Genomic DNA, 17,971 nt, shown 5'->3' with positions numbered 1-17,971 from the left:
TAAGATAAGTGGCCCAAACCTGCACACAGTATTCCAAATGAGGTCTCACCAGTGCTCCACAGAGCCTCATCAGCACATCCTTACTTCTATACGCTATTCCTCTTGAAATGAATACCAACATAGCTTTCACTTTCTTTACTGCCGATCCAACCTGGAGGTATGGCATGTTGGCCTTTAGTCTGGGGATTCAGTTCAAGAGCCGAGGTAACATTGCAGCTCCATAAAGCCATGGTTATACTACACTTACAGTATTGTGTTCAGTTCTGGTCACCTCACTATAGAAGGGATGTGGAAGCTTTGGAGAAGGTGTGGACGATATTTGCCAGGATGCTATCTGGATTGGAGAGCATGTCTTGTGAGGATAGGTTGAGTGAGCTAGGGCTTTTCTCTTTGGAGCGAAAGAGGGTGAGCAGTGACCTGAGAGGTGTACAAGATGATGAGGGGCATGGATCAAATGGACAGCCAGAGACTTTTTCCCAGAAATGGCCAACGTGAGGGGGGCATAATTTTGAGGTGACTGGAGGAAAGTACAGGGGGGATATCAGATGCAAGTTTTTTTTTTAAACCCAGAGTGTGGTGGGTGCATGGAGCGTCCTGCCAGGGGTGCTGTTGGAGGCAGATACATCAGGGACATTTGGGAGACTCTTGGATTGGCACATGGATGATAGATAAGTGGAGGGGCATGTGGGAGGGAATGGTTGGATTGATCTTAGAGCGGGCTGAAAGGTCGGCACAACATCGTGGGCTGAAGGGCCTGTACTGTGCTGTAATGTCCCATGTTCCCTACTCTACAACAGGGCTGTACTGTGAAAGTACTTCATTGTTTGTGAAGTGCTCGGGGACACCATGAAATGTGCCCTGTACATGTCAGCACTTTATCTCTCAGCTCCCTTTACTGAACCACAAACAACACTGGTTAATGTAGGAAAGCACTTGTTAAACATATCCGGTTGGGTGATGGAGGAGGGCAAGAAATTAGAGCAGTTGCTCTGTCTGTGAACTGAGAATAGGCAGTTCTTTTGAACAGTAAAGCTCGGAAATATCAAGCAATCTGACATAGAATCTGAACTACAAGCCATCAGTGAATTCACAATGATGGATAAAATATATTGAGTTACTGAGGATCTCGAAATGTTGAAATTCAACAGAAAACACAAAGAAAAACTGTTGTGCCAAACCCACATTTAGGACCACATGCAACATTGTCTTTGTTCAAATGAGTCATTGTTTTGAACTTTTGGTTTTGAATTAAACAGCATCAAGTTGTTTTCCAATCTAAACAACCTCCTGTGTTCTGAAGCATTTAGCCTGGGAGTGTTTGACAGAGCAATGTAGAGAGAACTTTACTCTATGTCTAACACTCTGTCCCTGCCCTGGGAGTATGTAACAGGATAGAGTGAAGTTCCTGTTGCACTGTCTTTGGAGGAATTTAAGATAGAGGGATATGTGGGAGGAAGGGGTTAGATAGTCTTAGGAGTGGTTTGAAGGTTGGCACAACATGCTGGGCCGAAGGGCCTGTGTTGTTCTATGGTACTTAGATATCCAAAGTGTGCATACGTCTGAAGTGGTTAATGTTGAGCTCAACTTTAGGAATTGAATGTCAAACAATCAAAAATGTCATCGCAGTTTTGATTGCACTGCTAGCAATATAGTTCCAACATTGGATTACAGTATGGGAGGCCCTTTTGATGCATAGGACCCAGCCACAAGGGTTCAAGCAGGCTTTGACTTGTAAGTTTGTCCCAGCGAATAATAATTCGGTTTTACAAATAGTTTTTTTCCTTAAACTTGGCTCTTGTTCATAGTTGGCAGGGTGGGAACAAGTGGTTGTCATGTGGTCACTGAGGTGGGCACAGGTGGTGCTGCTGCTGATGCTATCATGTTCTTTTCCTGTTTTCTCGCTGTTGACTGATGTAGTTGATGGGGATTAATCACTGATGTATTGTCCCAGCTGTTTAACAGTGAAGCTGATTGGACTCGGGTAGAGGCATGTCGGGTATACCACATGCATCGTGAGGCTCGATCAAAGTGTATATGTAGTGAGCCAGCTTCCATTGTTTTGCATAAGCAGGGGTGAGCTGTGTGTCACTGGATGAATGAATGTTAGGGTTTGGAGACTCCTGGACAACATTTGTCCCGTTCATTGAGATATTGAGATCAAATATTTTTTAGAAAAAAGAATAAATTTGCATTGTGTTAATTGCTTACGTTAGCTGTAATTAATTGAAAGGCCAAATAAGAACTAAATCAGTGTAAGATAGAGAGGAACAATCTAGTTAAATGCTAATAATTAGTCATTTTAATCACTGTTATCTCCATTTAACATCAAGTTGAATGACCCTATTTAAGGAATATGGATCTTGAGTAATTCAACTATTTAGAATACAAGAAATATGAGCTTGAGTACGCCACTCAGGCTGTCAAGCATGCCCTGCCATTTTTTTGGTTAGCCTCAACTCTACTTTCTGCCTGATCCCTGTAATAGCCAAAAGGCATCAGTCTTAAATACTGAGTCATAAGTATGTTTTGGGTAAAGAGGTTCATCACCCTCGGAGGAAATTCGTTGTCTCAGCCTTGGATATGCATCGTTTTAACTTGAGACTCTTGCCCCTAGTTCTAGATTCCCAGCAAGGGAAAACATCCTTGTGGCATCTACCCTGCAGTGTCCTCTAAGAATCTTGTATATTTTGATAAGATTACAGAACGTGAGAGTACAGCACAGAACCAGGCCGTTCAACCCACTATATCTGTACCAACCATGACACCAGTTAATTCCATCTGCTTTCACATGGTTTGTATCCCTCTATTCCCTGCCTGTTTATATGCCTAAATGCTGCTTAAACATTACTGTTGTTTCTACTTCTCCCACCTCTCCTGGCTGCATTCCAGGCACCAACCACTTTTTTTAAAAAAAGATGCTTGCCTTGCACACTGCCTTTAAACTTTCCTCCTCTCACCGTAAAGCTATGCCCTCTAGTAGTTGATATTTCCATCCTAGTGAAAAAGACTTTGGCTGTCTACCCTATCTATGCCTCTCATAATTTTATACATTTCTATCAGGTCGCCCCTCGGCCTCTGATGCTCTGGAGAAAATGATCTAAGTTTGTCCAACCTCTCCTTACAGCTAATGCTCTCTAATCCAGGCAATTTACTGGTAAACCTGTTCTGCACCTTCTCCAAAGCCACCTCATCCTTCCTGTAATGTGGTGACCAGAACTGCGCACAAATGTGGCCTAACCAAAGTTTTATATAGCTCTATCTTCCATTCTCAATCTTCCTTTAAACTATCAGAAATATGTACGGTTTACTTCCAGAGAAAACAGCCACTTTATCTCTGGGGTCAAGCTGGTGAACTTTTTCTGCACTGCCTGAAAGGCAATTGAACAGGCCATAGCAGAATAGGTATTGCTTCAAGCTTTTCTGCCGTGGTAGCAAAATGGACCTATGGTGGCACAGTCAAGTACCTCTGCTTCGATGGGGTTCCTTCTGCATCTTTTGGTGCTAGAGTTGCCCTGACAAATACAGGGAAGCAAGTTACTTGATGACTTACTCCAGAATAATCTCAATGGGAGGGTGAGAATATGAGATTGTGAGTCATCCATGTAAGGAGAACATTGGAGAGGCATTTGACATTGGCATTATTCATGATACCAGCACACAATGATCTTCCAACCCCACGTGCCCTGCTGACTGTATGGTGAACCATATGTGCTGAGGTAATTCTCTGTACAACAAAAGGGCTTTATTAGCTGAAGTCTTGCGGTAATGAAAAATGCATTATAAATGTAAGATTGATATATTTTAAATAAAAGAAGCCATGAAGATCATTGTTCTTGCAGCTTTTGGTGTTACCTTAATTTTATAGGCCAACCAATTGTGACTAGTCATAATCCAGAAAATATTATTTCAATTTCTATTATGGCAGTTTGGGAATTAGTAAAAACAGCTACTTTGACATCTTTAATGATTGTTCATGAACTCTGATGGTGAATGGCCTGGGGAGGAGCTCATAGGCAGTGATCATTTCTTGGAAGATGGTATGTCAGGGAGAAATAACTGCTCCCCACCAAGGATTGACAATTTTATGAAAAAGAACTGTTCTGACTAGTTTCTAATAGTATTTCTTGAAAGTTTGTTGCTTATTGGTCTTGGAATAGGAGAAATGTTATTGACTGTTAATCTCCTGGTGAACAACTTTTATAACCAACAATAACCACAATCATTCCATTTGGGGCATTATCCAGAAGTTTAGCAATGAGGTTGCACACCCGAGAATGGAGTTGTTTTTCTTTCAAATGTTGCTATATACGACACAGCTGGGTTTACCCTTGCAAATGATGGGTTTCTACAGGACAGAAATTTGCAAAATCTAAACTGACTTGTCATTCTGGCAGAGCACTTTGGGGCATCCTGAGATTATGAAATGCATTACAAAAAAAAAACATGTTCCTTTAACAAGAATGACCATTTTATAAATCTCCATCAATTTCCAGGGGAAAAAATTAACAATTGAAGTGTAATATCAGCATGTTTACTGCCCTCTGCTTGTTTTAAGTTCAGATTTTAATATTGAGTCATTTTTCCACTTGGGGACAATGTATTAAGGTGGGCAAGGGAACGGAAGGTGAATCTGAGGAATCCCCACCTTCTTATTTGAAAAGTAAATACAAGCAATTGCAGCAGTACTTACATGCTGTGAGTTGGAGGAGCCAACCTGAAGTAAAAGTAACTAGCAACAGTTTATATAACACAATCCACTGCTTAGAAAGAAAAGACCAGGGGTTCATTGCCCAGCTAGAATAATATAAATCAAAATTAGTGATGAGGAAGTTGAAGAAATGAGTAAATGAATCAACAAGCTCAGTATATTACTGTCCACCCCAACAAGCTGAATAAGAAAGCCACATTGAACTCTGCTGGAATCCTTTCTCCTTCATCTGCTGGGTTTTGAAGTGGACAGTGAATAATAACTTCAATGGTGAGAGGCAAAAAGAAGGATGTATTAGGAACCGAAAATAACCTAGGTGAGGAGGCAGAGCACAGATAATGAGCAATTTGCCTCTTTACACAAAAGGAGTAATTCAGAATGTTTTGCCAGGTCTGAGGTCTTGATTTTCAAATGCCCTTTTCATCAATTGACCAAAAGTTGAGCACATACCTCACAAATGTTACACCATTGTAACTGCACTGTGTAATGAATTGACCTGTCCGATTGGTATGCAAGACAAGTTTTTCACTGTACCTTGGTACAAGTGACAATAATAAACCAATATCATTGTAATTGTTGTGGGTAAGTTGTTGGGAAAAATTGAGGGACATCGTAAGATAATAGTAATGACAGTGTAGCAGTTATTTTCTTGGACCAGTATCCAGAGGCCCAAATAAAAGAGCTCTCCAATGCAGCTAGGTAATTAAAATTCAGTTAATTCTGAAGTTTAAAAAAAACTAATAATAGTAATATTGAAACTGAAACTACTGAATTATTTAAAAGCTGACCAAGTTCACTAGTTTATTTTGTGGAAGGAAATCAGTCTTTTCTGACTCTAGACATATGGTTGACTCTCAGCTGAAATGGCTTACCATACTATTTGGTTTAAGGACAGCTGCAGGTAAGGCCATTATTTAATACGTGTCAGTGATTCCCTCAACCCACATTTGAAGAAAGATCCCAGTGTTATCTGGGACACTCAGCACTGATTTGTTCAGCAGTTGTCTGATTAGATTTGAATTTTGAGGCCAGTGAAATTGATACAATGTATGGGCAAGATATCTTGCAAGATCCTCCTAACAGACTACCAAAAAAATGAATTGGGCCTAAAATTTGTCTGTCAGAAAAGGTGTTTTAATGGCTGGAGAACTGTATGATGTGGGTTTCTGAAGAGAAAATTGTTATTTGCTTTTTGTGGAATATACTGATGACTTGGATTTAAATATAGGACTCGTGACTAAGGGTTTTGCAGGTCCCGTAACTGGAAATGTGGTAGTGGAAAAAAAAAGTTGTAGTTTGCAGGATGATATTCAATGGATTAGTCAGGTATGCAGTAAAGATTGGCAAATGGAATTGAACCTGGAGAAGAAGGGAAGGAATATGACAGGGAAATGAATGTAGAAGGAATTTTGAATTGAATAACCAATAGATAAGGTGGTTAAGATGGCATATGAGACACTTGCCTTTTGCCTTTTATTGGTAGAATAGAATAGGGAATCATGTTCTGATTATATTTATTTGAAGAAACAGGCACATCTTTAGGTGCTCAGCAGTGTGATCAGGAAGGAGTCGTTTATGTGAACAGAGGACACCTGATAAGGGACCATAGACTAGTAAAAGGAATGGAAGGAGGGGAAAATTCCACCCAAAGAGTAACTGAACTTGGAGCTCTTGAAATACTTTAACCCACAAAGCTATAAAGTACCATCAGCCTGAATGGCTGTCTTTGCCTGATCACCAAGATTACAGTTGTAAGTGCACTTTAGTAAATTTGAGTTGAAGTAAGATCATCATGATAGTGATCTCAATATAGTAAACTTCAAAATTTAAGATTGAGAGTTTCATAAGTGAGAAAATTGTGTGAATCTGAAAGTAAATGGAGAGAAAATCTTAAAAATGAATAAAATCTTCAAAGATGATCAAGAGCAATGAAGGAAAAGCAATTCCACTAAACAAGCTGATTGTGGGGTAAGTAAAGGACATTCAAGTGGTACTTGACAAATGACAAAGTAAATATTTTCAAAGATATATTACAAAATTAAACCACAGAAAATAGGTAAATTGGTATTGGTTTATTAATGTCACTTGGACCGAGGTACAGTGAAAAGCTTGTCTTACAAACCGATTGTACAGGTCAGTTCATTACACAGTGCGGTTACATTGAGTTAGTACAGAGTGCATTGAGGTAGTACAGGTAAAAACAATAACAGTACAGAGTAAAGTGTCACAGCTACAGAGAAAGTGCAGTGCAATAAGGTGCAAGGTCACAACGAGGTAGATCGTGAGGTCAGAGCCCATCTAATCGTATAAAGGAACCATTCAATAGTCTTATCACAGTGGGGTAGAAGCTGTCCTTTAGTCTGGTGGTACGTGCTCTCAGGCTCCTGTATCTTCTACCTGATGGAAGAGGAGAAGAGATAATGTCCCGGGTGGGTGGGGTCTTTGACTATGCTGGCTGCTACATCAAGACAACGAGAGGTAAAGACAGAGTCCAAGGAGGGGAGGGTGGTGTCCGTGATGCGCTGGGCTGTGTCCACAACCCTGCAGTTTTTTGCGGTCCTGGGCAGAGCAGTTGCTGTACCAAGCCGTGATACATCCAGATAGGATGCTTTCTGTGCTGCATCGGTAAAAGTTGGTGAGAGTCAAAGGGGACAAACCAAATTTCTTTAGCCTCCTGAGGAAGTAGAGGTGCTGGTGAGCTTTCTTGGCCGTGGCATCTACGTGATTTGACCAGGACAGGCTGTTGGTGATGTTCACTCCCAGGAACTTGAAGCTCTCGACCTCAGCACCATGGATGTAGACAGGTGCATGTACGCCTCCCCCTTTCCTGAAGTCAATGACCAGCTCTTTTGTTTTCTTGACATTGAGGGAAAGGTTGTTGTCATGACACCATTCCACTAAGCTCTCTCTCTCCTTCCTGTACTCCGACTCATTGCTGTTTGAGGTACGGTCTACGATGGTGGTATCATCTGCAAACTTGTAGATGGAGTTAGAGCAGAATCTGGCCACACAGTCATGAGTGTATAGGGAGTAGAGTAGAGTAGAGGGCTGAGGACGCAGCCTTGTGGGGCACCGTGTTGAGAATAATCGTGCTGGAGGTATCGCTGCCTATCCTCACTGATTGCGGTCTGTTTGTTAGAAAGTCAAGGATCCAGTTACAGAGGGAGGTGTTGAGTCCTAGGTCTCGGAGTTTGGTGACAAGCTTGCTTGGGATTATTGGTTTGAAGGCAGAGCTGTAGTCAATAAACAGTGATCTAACGTAGGTACCTTTACTGTCCAGATGCTCCAGAGATGACTGCAGGGCCAGAGAGATGGCATCTGCTGTAGACCTGTTTTGGCAATAGGCAAATTGCAGTGGATGCAGGTTGTCTGGTAGGCTGGAGTTGATGCGAGCCACGACCAAACTCTTAAAGCACTTCATGATGGTGGATGTCAGAACCACTGGTCGGTAGTCATTGAGGCATGTTACCTTGCTTTTCTTTGGTACCAGGATGATAGCGGCCTTTTTAAAACAGGAGGGAACGTGAGATTGAAGCAGGGAGAGGTTGAATATGTCCGCAAATACTTCTGCCAGCTGATTAGCACAAGATCTGAGCACCCGGCCCGGGACGTCATCTGGGCCAGATGCTTTCCTCATGTTCACTCTCTGGAAGACTGATCTTACATCCTCCACTGTGATCACAGGTTCAGCTGCGTTGGTGGCTGTCAGGGTGGATGGTGACAATCTACTTCCCTTTTGTTCAAAACACGCATAGAATGTGTTAAGTTCATCAGGAAGGGATGCACTGTTGTTAGCTATGCAGGCTGACTTCGCCTTGTAGCCTGTTATGGCCTGTAAACCCTGCCATTACTGACGGCTGGTCAGGGACTCTATTTTGAGTCGATATTGCCTCTTAGTATCCCTGATAGCTCTTCGAAGGTCATTCCTCGATTTCTTGTACAGATCAGGATCACCAGATTTGTGTGCAGCAGTCCTCTCCTTCAGTAGGGAGTGGATCTCCGGTTCATCCATGGTTCCCTGTTTGGGAGCACCCGTATTGTCGTCTTTGGTACACAGTCCTCCACACACTTGCTGATAAAAGTCTGTGATGGTGGTGGCATACTCATCAAGGCTGGCAGCTGAGTCTTTGAACATGGACCAGTCCACTGACTCAAAGCAGTCACGTAGGAGCTCATCTGCTTCCTCAGACCAGCACTGAACGACTCTCTGTACCGGATCCTCCCGTTTCAGTTTCTGTTTGTATTCAGGGAGAAGGAGCACAGCCTGGTGGTCTGATTTCCCAAAGTGAGGACGAGGGGTGGCTCGGAAGGCATCTTTGTTTTGACACACAAATAACAAGATGAGCTAGAAAAATTCAGTGAGAAATAGAACTAGTTGATTATTTTACCAGATCCAAGTTTCATGTGCTGATGCATATTCAAGCAAACTATTGGAGATGACAGAGTACTAGTTTTTAGTCGATTTCATAGAACAGTACAGCACAGGAAAAGACCTTTTGGCCCATCTTGCCTGTTCCAACCATGATGTCAATTTGAACTACTCCCATCTGCCTGTACATGGTCTATATCCCTCCATTCTCTGCCTGAGCAAGTGCCTGTCTAAATGGTTCTTAAACTTTGCTATTGTATCTGCTTCCACCACCTCCCCTGGCAGTGCATTCCAGACACTTACCACTCTGTATATTTTTTTTTAAAAAAGAAAAAAAACACTTGTCTCATAAATCTCCTTAAATATTCTCTAATCCAGACAACATCCTGGTGAACCTCTTCTGCACCCTCTCCAAAGCCTCCATATCCTTCCTATTAGTGTGGTGACCGCCTGCTAGACAGCTAAGAACTAGGAATTGTATCAATCTGATTAGCATTGGGGATCCTGGGAAAGGTACTAGAATTTTTATTTTGAAAAAGTGAAGAATGAGCATCCAGATGGTAAATATTTTAAAGTGAGGGTGCAAAGCTCCTAAATAACTTGGAGTTGTGAATAACTAATGGAAGGTGTTGGCAGGTGTAATACAACAGATGCCATTTTATTTGAGAGTTTTAATGTCTATAGCAAAGTACAACACAGTAAACTCATGACAGGTTGGGGTGTTTTGAATTGGAAAACAGATTGCTGAATGTTTATTAGATCACCTTTAAAAGGGAATAGGAGCAAAGGATAGTTGCTTAGACTGCAATACATCCTGTTGCATTGTCCTGCGAGGTTTGGTCTTGGATACTCATTCATCATATGATGAAACTTGAGCCCGGAGAAGTGAGGACAAGGTAGGGAAAGGCGCAATAAATAGGGTACAGAGAAAAGTAGAAGAAATGCTGAAATTTTCAAAAGGTTCCAAGGTGGGTATAGCTAACACTGAGAAAGAACGTGGCATATTACAAGACATTTAAAAACAAAACTTGCCAAATTGGCAGGTACTAGGGCTGTGAATTAATCCCTTGGTACATTGCAAGTTATTGCTGCACCCCTGTTAAATAGGTTGGTTCACAGGGTCAATAACAGGCAAGTCTGGGATTGGGTGAGCAAGTGGCAAATCCCCAGGAGAGACTGAGAGCCAGACCTTCTAGGAGCAGTCTGGCCCATTACATTTAAGTCCCTATATTGGAAGATCCACAATTTCCCAATGTGGTTGGGGCTCCTATAGTAATTTTATGTAATTCATACCTGTCAATGTTTTTAAAGTGGCTGCAGCAAGCAGATGAGTATTGAGAGTCCTGAGTTCACCAGCTCTAATACCTTGAAGTTGTTTTGAAACCTTTCCTATCCTCTTTCCCACCTGGTTCCACTTACCTGTCATCCCTCTCTTATCTGGTTCCTCTTATCACCTACCAGCCTCTTGTCTCAGCACTCCCCCCACCTGGCTCCATCTACCCCCCACCCACCCACCTATCGCCTACTAGCTTCTGTCTCACCTTCTCCTCTCGTTTCTATATACTGGATACCTCTCCTCTATACGTTCTCGGTCCTGATGCAGGGTCTCAACCTGAAACATCAACTGTCCCTTCGCCTCCACAGATGCTGCTTGACCTGCTGAGTTCTTCTGGCAAATAAATTTTTACCTCGTATTCCAGCGTCTGCCGCTGCTTGTCCCTCCATTTGAAATAATCCTCTTTGGCTTTGTCAGGACTTTGTCAGACTTGGAGGGAATGAAAGTTTTGAGTGGGTTGGGCATATTGGACAATGTTTTTCATTTATAGGGGATGTCAAATCTGTAGGCCCAAAGGAACAACTACCAGTAAATCTGAAAAGAAATGAGAGAAATTTTACTCAGAATGATTGGAATTTGGAACTTATTAGATGAGACAATTGGCTACTTTCTAAATATATATTCCCTTTTACTTGGGTTTATGTTCTGAATGATGCTGAAAGGAAAAGGGCGGAGGCACATAATATAAACACCAGCTCGTGCTAATTGGGCCTAATAACCCAATTTTCTACAGTATATAATTTTATCCCTTGTAACTGTTTCCAATTCCTTTTGATCTTGTTGCAGACTAAGTGATCATTTTGCATCTATTTCCTTGCCTGTGTTATTTTCCAGTAGATTTCTTGTCATTTTCCTTAAGTACTCTTAAATGTCTTATTTAAGTGGGTTTGGAACAGGAGTGGGGTCCTAGAGTTTGACTGTGTTTGAGCTGGAAGGGACCCTTTAGCATTAGCTGGGTATTATAGTGACTGGCTAAACTCTAATTTGGCAGAAGTGTGAGGAAACAAAACAATAGAGATGGATTATGATGCTTGGCGTTCTCTGGTCCTAAGCAGTTTGATTTAATGCTGGGTGTAATGTAGTCTTTATGTACTGGATTATAAAAGATGTTTGTTGTTCCATGATCAATTCCTGTTTGTGATTGCTGGTGTTCATTATTATAAAAGTAAAATGCATAAAATTAGGGTTTACCTAGTTCCCACCATTGAATTTCTAGGATGAGGCAAGCAACTCAATTTTCCATTTTTAAACAGTTTTTCGCAACTTGCAGAAATATCTTCATATATTTCATGCAATGAAAATTGTCTCTTTGAATTTGGACTAAATGATATTCCATTAACACTTACAGACCTATCTTTTGATCTTGTCCTGTTCTGTCAAGCACCATTATCCTTTGTCAAGTCTCTCATGCCTTGCACCCAATCATTCCCCTCTTTAGGATTATTCTCCAGACCCATTTTCTCTGCATCTTAAACCTATAACTTTTTTTCAAATTCAGATTAAAGGTGATGAAATATTAAATATTTTCTCTCCACGAGTGCTGCCTGACTTGGGTCTTCCTGGCTTATTTTTATTTTGAAATTTTGACATGCATTGTATCTTTTTAACATCTGCAAGCTGTGCTTTGGTGACGTTGCTCAGGGACAATGATGTCAGCAGCCACAATAACACAATGGCACCTAACTTGCCTCTAGACCTTCCCATTGTTTCAGTTACCAGTTTTTGTTCACATTTCTGGTTGGAGGGGGGGGGAGTTGCAATTTCCTACTAGAAGAACAAAGAGCAAACATGGCAGCGTTCACAAATTCCATAACCTTGCCTCAATCCCCATCCAGCTATTGTCTCAGAATCGCAAAAGGAGCCATTTCACCTATTACACCTGTGTCGTCTGAAAAATGCAATCCATTTTGGTCCCACATTCAGGTTTGTTCATAGTCTGGTACAAATGGTACTTCATCTCCCTCACCAGCCTTTGAGGTTCAGAGTTCTTCACTATCCTTTGCTTGGAAAATTCTCTTAATTTTTCTTGATTCCTTATGGTAATCATGGCTTTGATTTCTTAGCCAGAAGCCAAGAAATAGGTCCTTCCTATCTCTCTGTTGAGGCCCCTCAATTTTATACACAAGAGTTTTATTTCCCCTGTTGTATGGTAACCAGAACCACTTGTGGGATTTCAGACATTGTGTAACAGGTGTCTTGTAGAGTTTGCATTAGCTCCCTACTGGTGTTTTGTGTCTTGGCCAATAGAGGAAGTTTCAATTACGTGTTCATAACTACCTTGTACACCAGCCCTAGTATGTTTATGGATCTGTATTCGACTCGCTCTGCTTTTTTGCACTTGGTATCCCCATTATTAATTTTATCAACGATTTAGCAGACATAATTGATTTTGTAAAAATCCAATACCTAGTATCAGACCTAGTAGTGAGTTTCTGGTTCAACTGAGCTGCACGCTTGGCATCCTTATCCTGTTTGCCTGGAGTCTCCAATCCCATATCCCTATAATGTCACTTTCCTCTATTTATATCTCTTTGCAGCTCCCAATTTGACCCTCATTTATTGGCTTTAAAACTTCCAGACAACCATTTCAGTATACTCCAGAGCAACTTCCTGTTCTCTCTATATGTATTTTGTATATTGGGACTTCAATTCAAACATGCTCAAGTTTTGGCCCAAATAGGAATGGTTGGATCTGTCATGGCTGCCTTTGATTTGTGTATTGCTTGAGAATGCTGCTGAGTTCTAACTACTTTTCTATGTGCTCAGTGTGTTTGATGCTGAATTAAAACCCACTTCTGTCTCCATTTCTAAATTGTGTCTGAATTTTCTGGGGTTTTTGTTTGTACAATTCTATTTCTTCAAACTGTAGGCCCTCTGAATTGTTCCTAAACCTATTTTTAAAAATTATAGTTGTCCACGTTTACAAAGAAGGTGCTGAGATTTTGTAGTTTAGCAATCCATCTGCACTTGGTGTTGACCTACAAAAGTCTTCACTTCTGTTTTTTTTCCTCTGGTATCAATTTGCATACCTAAATCATCAATCCTTGTTGGCCTTGTTACTTGGGGAGACCAGAACAAGTCCTATCCATAGTAAGAAAATACTTGACAGCTGGCCTAGCCAGCTGTCTGTTTTAAATGCTTGACATTCAGATACACTTCCCAAGCTTATTAACTACTTAATTTACATTTAAAATATTTTTAAGCATATTTAAGTAAAGCTTTTCACCTTTTTAAAATAATTAGAGATGCTGTTTTAATGCCAGGTCTAACCTGGCGCAGATTATTTGGGTAAGTGTAAGTGCTGGAGAATAGTCCAAGATCCAGTTTCAGTACTATTTCAAAACTTCTGTCTTTTTTTTAAACAAAACTGGATTTGATTTATTGAGCTGAAAGCCTGTTTTATTTGGTCTTTAGCAAAAGTTCATGATTAATTTCTCATGCAAAACAATTTTCATTAAAGAAATGGAATGTACATATTTGGAAAATATTGTCTGTTTTGATTTGGGTTATGCAAATTTCCTTCTGCTTTGAAGAGATGGAGTTAACCTAAAATGGCATTTAAACCAAGAACAATGCGTGCTTTCTTCACAAAACATGTGGCATATCATGTGCTACAGGTGTTGGTATTTCTTACTGTTTGTGTCTGTGTGATGAAAAGAACACTTGCTGTCCTGAAGACATCATCTCTGATGCAACCAGTTTGAAATTTGACAATCAGTCATGTATTGCCTGAAGTTCAGTTATGAATGATGTGACTTTTGGGAACTAATGATCTAAAATATCTCGCTTTGACCATGTTACATTGCTGTACACATGGTTTGAGACTTGTGTATAACTTTGTGTACATGGGATCAAAGTTCAAACCGTTCCATAAATATAGTGCTGTTCAGAAATCCACTTTTCTCACTGTTTCCACAGTAGTTTTAATTGACACAAAAGTGCAGTTGGTTTTTTGCTGATCTGGTTGCTGTCCAACTACAATAACGACATTTAGCTTGGAGTTTTTTTTTCTAGGCAAATGTCACCTGATGCATTAGTTGCCACCACTGATTTGCAGTTTTTTAAGGGAGGGAGGGAAGTGGATGAATTTCCAAGGAATTTTTAATTGAAAATAAATCCAAATGTGTTGTAATCACTGGAAATTGGTGCAACTAATTGCAAAAAAAAATCCAGTGGTGTTAAAAATATTCTGTAAATGAGAGAGGATATCAAGACTAAAGTAGCAATGTTTCTATACCCTCCGTACTGATGTTTCTGCCTATCAAACTGAGTAAAACACTGACTGAAGTGTATGAAATCAGTAATTTATTGCCTCTTATTGAAACCCAGCATTCTATGAAGATGTGTATGAACATATCGGATACTTCAAGAGTCCACAGCAAGTTGCAGAAAGAATGAAGCTCACCGTCCATTTGGGCAGTGTTATGGAATTTTTTTTCACTTCAGGCAGAGCTTAATTTAGTGAAATCTTAGACTTTAATTCCAACAAGAATAATAAAAAAAAAAATTTCAAATACAGAATAGGAAGCAAAGTTAATGTAAAGCTCTGGTTAGATGTCATTAAGCATACTGTAGTCAGTCTGTGACATGACACTGTGCCAAACCTCGAAGATAGTGCTCTTGGAGTGGGTGCAGTGCAGATTCACGTGACGCTGAAGAGATTCAGTCACAAGGATAAATCATATAAATTAGCTTGTAATGTGTATAGGGAAAATTAAATGTAAAGTATTCATGCTTGACTGTTCTTCTGAAATGTGTTAACGTCCGAAATCCCTAATTAGAAAATTATTTCTGTAAATTAGGATTTCCTGATTATGACGTCCCTATGGAATGCTCAGTTTTTAATATTTGACCTACCAACTCATTTTCATGACCCTACTGTTGTTGAGTGTAGATATTTGTTATCTCCAAATCATCTAAAACATTTTTGTGCAGACATTTCTTGCATTGAACTCTTATACTACATAGTTGCTGACTTCTGATTTTTGTTCACTCTCAGAAAAGGAAGAACACTTAAAATCTTTTCATGGCCCAAAATACAAGCAGTCTTAAAATGTAGCTACTGTTATTAGAATAGTTATAACACATAAGGAGGCCATTTGGCCCATTATTGGTTCTCTCACAGATCAACTCAGTAGCTCCACCTACCAACCTTGCAGAGTTTTTCCCACCATATATTTATCCAGTTCCCTCTTGAAGGTCACCATAGAACCTGCCTCCACCATATCTGTAAGCAACATGGAAGCCAATTTGTGCACAATCGCAAAAACAGTTAAGAAAAATGTCCATAGAAGCTTTTCTTTAAAATAATGCCATTGGATTCATCTGAGGCTGTGGAACTATGGTTTAATATCTCACCTGAGAAATGGCCTTTCATGGTGTAGAAATCCCTCGGACTTGCACTGAGCTGTCAGTCTGGATAATGTTCTTAAAGTAGTGCTGGTAATGCTGTTTATATTGGCTGAGTTGAAAAATGTTCACATGTAGGTGTCATATTAGTAACTAGTTTCATGAATAAATTTGCTGTTGCATTGCAATAAACAGAATTGTGTAGTTCAGGTTTGGCCTTGATTTTGGAATTTCTGATAATGGGATGGGCGTGTAGTACAGATGTGAAATCGTTATTTGGCCGTCTTACTAATAGTTGCCTTTTTAATCATTTTCAGGAAACCCAACGTTTACATGCGGAGCCGGTGCCTGGTATAAAGGCAGAAGCAGATGAATTCAATGCACGCTACTTTCATGTTGTTATAGCCGGTCCACAGGACTCCCCGTTTGAGGGTGGAACTTTTAAACTTGAACTATTTCTTCCAGAAGAATATCCGATGGCAGCTCCGAAAGTTCGCTTCATGACCAAAATATATCACCCAAATGTAGACAAACTGGGCAGAATTTGTTTAGATATTCTGAAAGGTAATCACATTTTCAGTTTTATTTAATGTCCCATGACAAAAACAACCTCTGTGCAGTTTTTAACAAGAGCACTAATCCCATGGCTTGTAATGTTTTGATTTCGTAGATAAATGGTCTCCAGCTTTGCAGATTCGGACAGTACTGCTTTCAATCCAGGCATTGTTAAGTGCTCCAAATCCAGATGATCCATTAGCAAATGATGTAGCCGAACAGTGGAAAAGCAATGAAGCCCAAGCCATAGAGACAGGTACCTGTGTTATTTGATATTTTACTGGTTGAGAAAAGGTCTAGAAATTGGGAAAACTAGTTGAAGAACCTGATTTATGCTCTGTCATCTGAATTTTTCCCTATGGCATCTGGTCATGAATGCAAGCAGCATTTGCAATAAGATAAAATGAATTGACAGCAACATGGGAGTATGATGGAATAGCTGTTATGGAGCTTGGTGACCCTGCAATCTGGGTGCTCAATATTCCAAATTGTACGATATCCCCAAAGAACAGGCCAGAAGGAAAAGGAGGCAGGGAAACATCTTTCATCAAGGAAGGTATCAGAGCAGCATTGAGTCATTGATGTAGAGATAGTGGATAGTAATGTAGAATCAGTTTGAGTTGAAATCATGAATAGCAGGGGAAAGATAAGGTGGGTGTGAGTAGTCTATAGGCCCTCAAGATGTGATCTCTCAGTAGCGTCGTAATCATACAGCACAGAAACAGGCACTTTGACCCAACTGCCCATGCTGACCAAGGTTCCCATTTAAGCAAGACCCATTTGCCCATGTTTGGCCCATATCCCTCCAAACCTTTTCTATCCATCTGCTTGTCCAAATACCTTTTTGTTGTTAAGGTACCAGCCTCAACCACTTCCTCTGGCAGCTCGTTCCATATACCGACTGCCCTCTGGGTGGAAAAAGTTGCCCCTCAGGGCCCTAGTAAATCTCTTCCCTTAAACCTATGTCCTCTAGTTCTTGATTTCCCCAACCCTGGGAAAAAGATTGCACATTGACCCTATCTATGCCCCTCATAATTTTACACACCTATGTAAAATCACCCCTCATTCTCCTACGCTCCAATGGAAAAAAAAGTCTCAACCTCTCTCCATAACTCAGTCCCAAATTAACAAAGAAAGCTAAATAGATAACTCCTACATAAATTATTTATTCCAGTTTTAAATATTTTTCTATAGTAAAGGATACCAAAACTAGGGAAAGGATCCAAAGCAAATTCACTAATAATCCCAATTATTGTGGTCATTTGTCATTACAGTAAATCCATAAATTAATTAAAAATTGAGAGGTTTGAATAAAAAAGGAATTCAACCGGTTATTAGACTCCCTAAATAAAGGGAAATTGAGATCATAAAGGACTTGTATTTACCTATAGGCTCTTATAGCCCCAGGACACCTGTAAGCTATCCACAAAAAAACAAAGTACCACTTAAATTTTTCTTACTTTTGTAATATGGTGAAAGGGACCAGGCAGGCACGGTAGTGTAGCGGTTAGCGTAACGCTATTACAGCGCCAGTGACCCAGGTTCAATTCCAGCCACTGGCTATAAGGAGTTTGTACGTCCTTCCCGTGTCTGTGTGGGTTTCCTCCGGGTGCTCCGGTTTCCTCCCACGTTCCAAAGACGTACGGGTTAGGAA

At 40.4% G+C, this 17,971-nt stretch overlaps 1 protein-coding gene across 1 annotated transcript in view; it reads left to right on the top strand.

Moving 5' to 3' along the window:
* Window positions 1-17,971, top strand: part of ube2na (ubiquitin-conjugating enzyme E2Na) — a 33,361-nt gene that overhangs the window by 10,674 nt on the left and 4,716 nt on the right. The window contains exons 2-3 of the mRNA XM_052034056.1: window positions 16,080-16,326; window positions 16,433-16,573. Of these exons, the coding sequence (XP_051890016.1) occupies window positions 16,080-16,326; window positions 16,433-16,573 (388 nt within the window). The remainder of the gene's footprint in view (window positions 1-16,079; window positions 16,327-16,432; window positions 16,574-17,971) is intronic.

Source organism: Pristis pectinata, chromosome 19 (genome assembly GCF_009764475.1).
Source record: "Pristis pectinata isolate sPriPec2 chromosome 19, sPriPec2.1.pri, whole genome shotgun sequence".
Taxonomy (NCBI): Eukaryota; Metazoa; Chordata; class Chondrichthyes; order Rhinopristiformes; family Pristidae; genus Pristis; species Pristis pectinata.
Note: the sequence above shows the minus strand (reverse complement) of the source record. Positions and strands in the feature narration are given on the sequence as shown.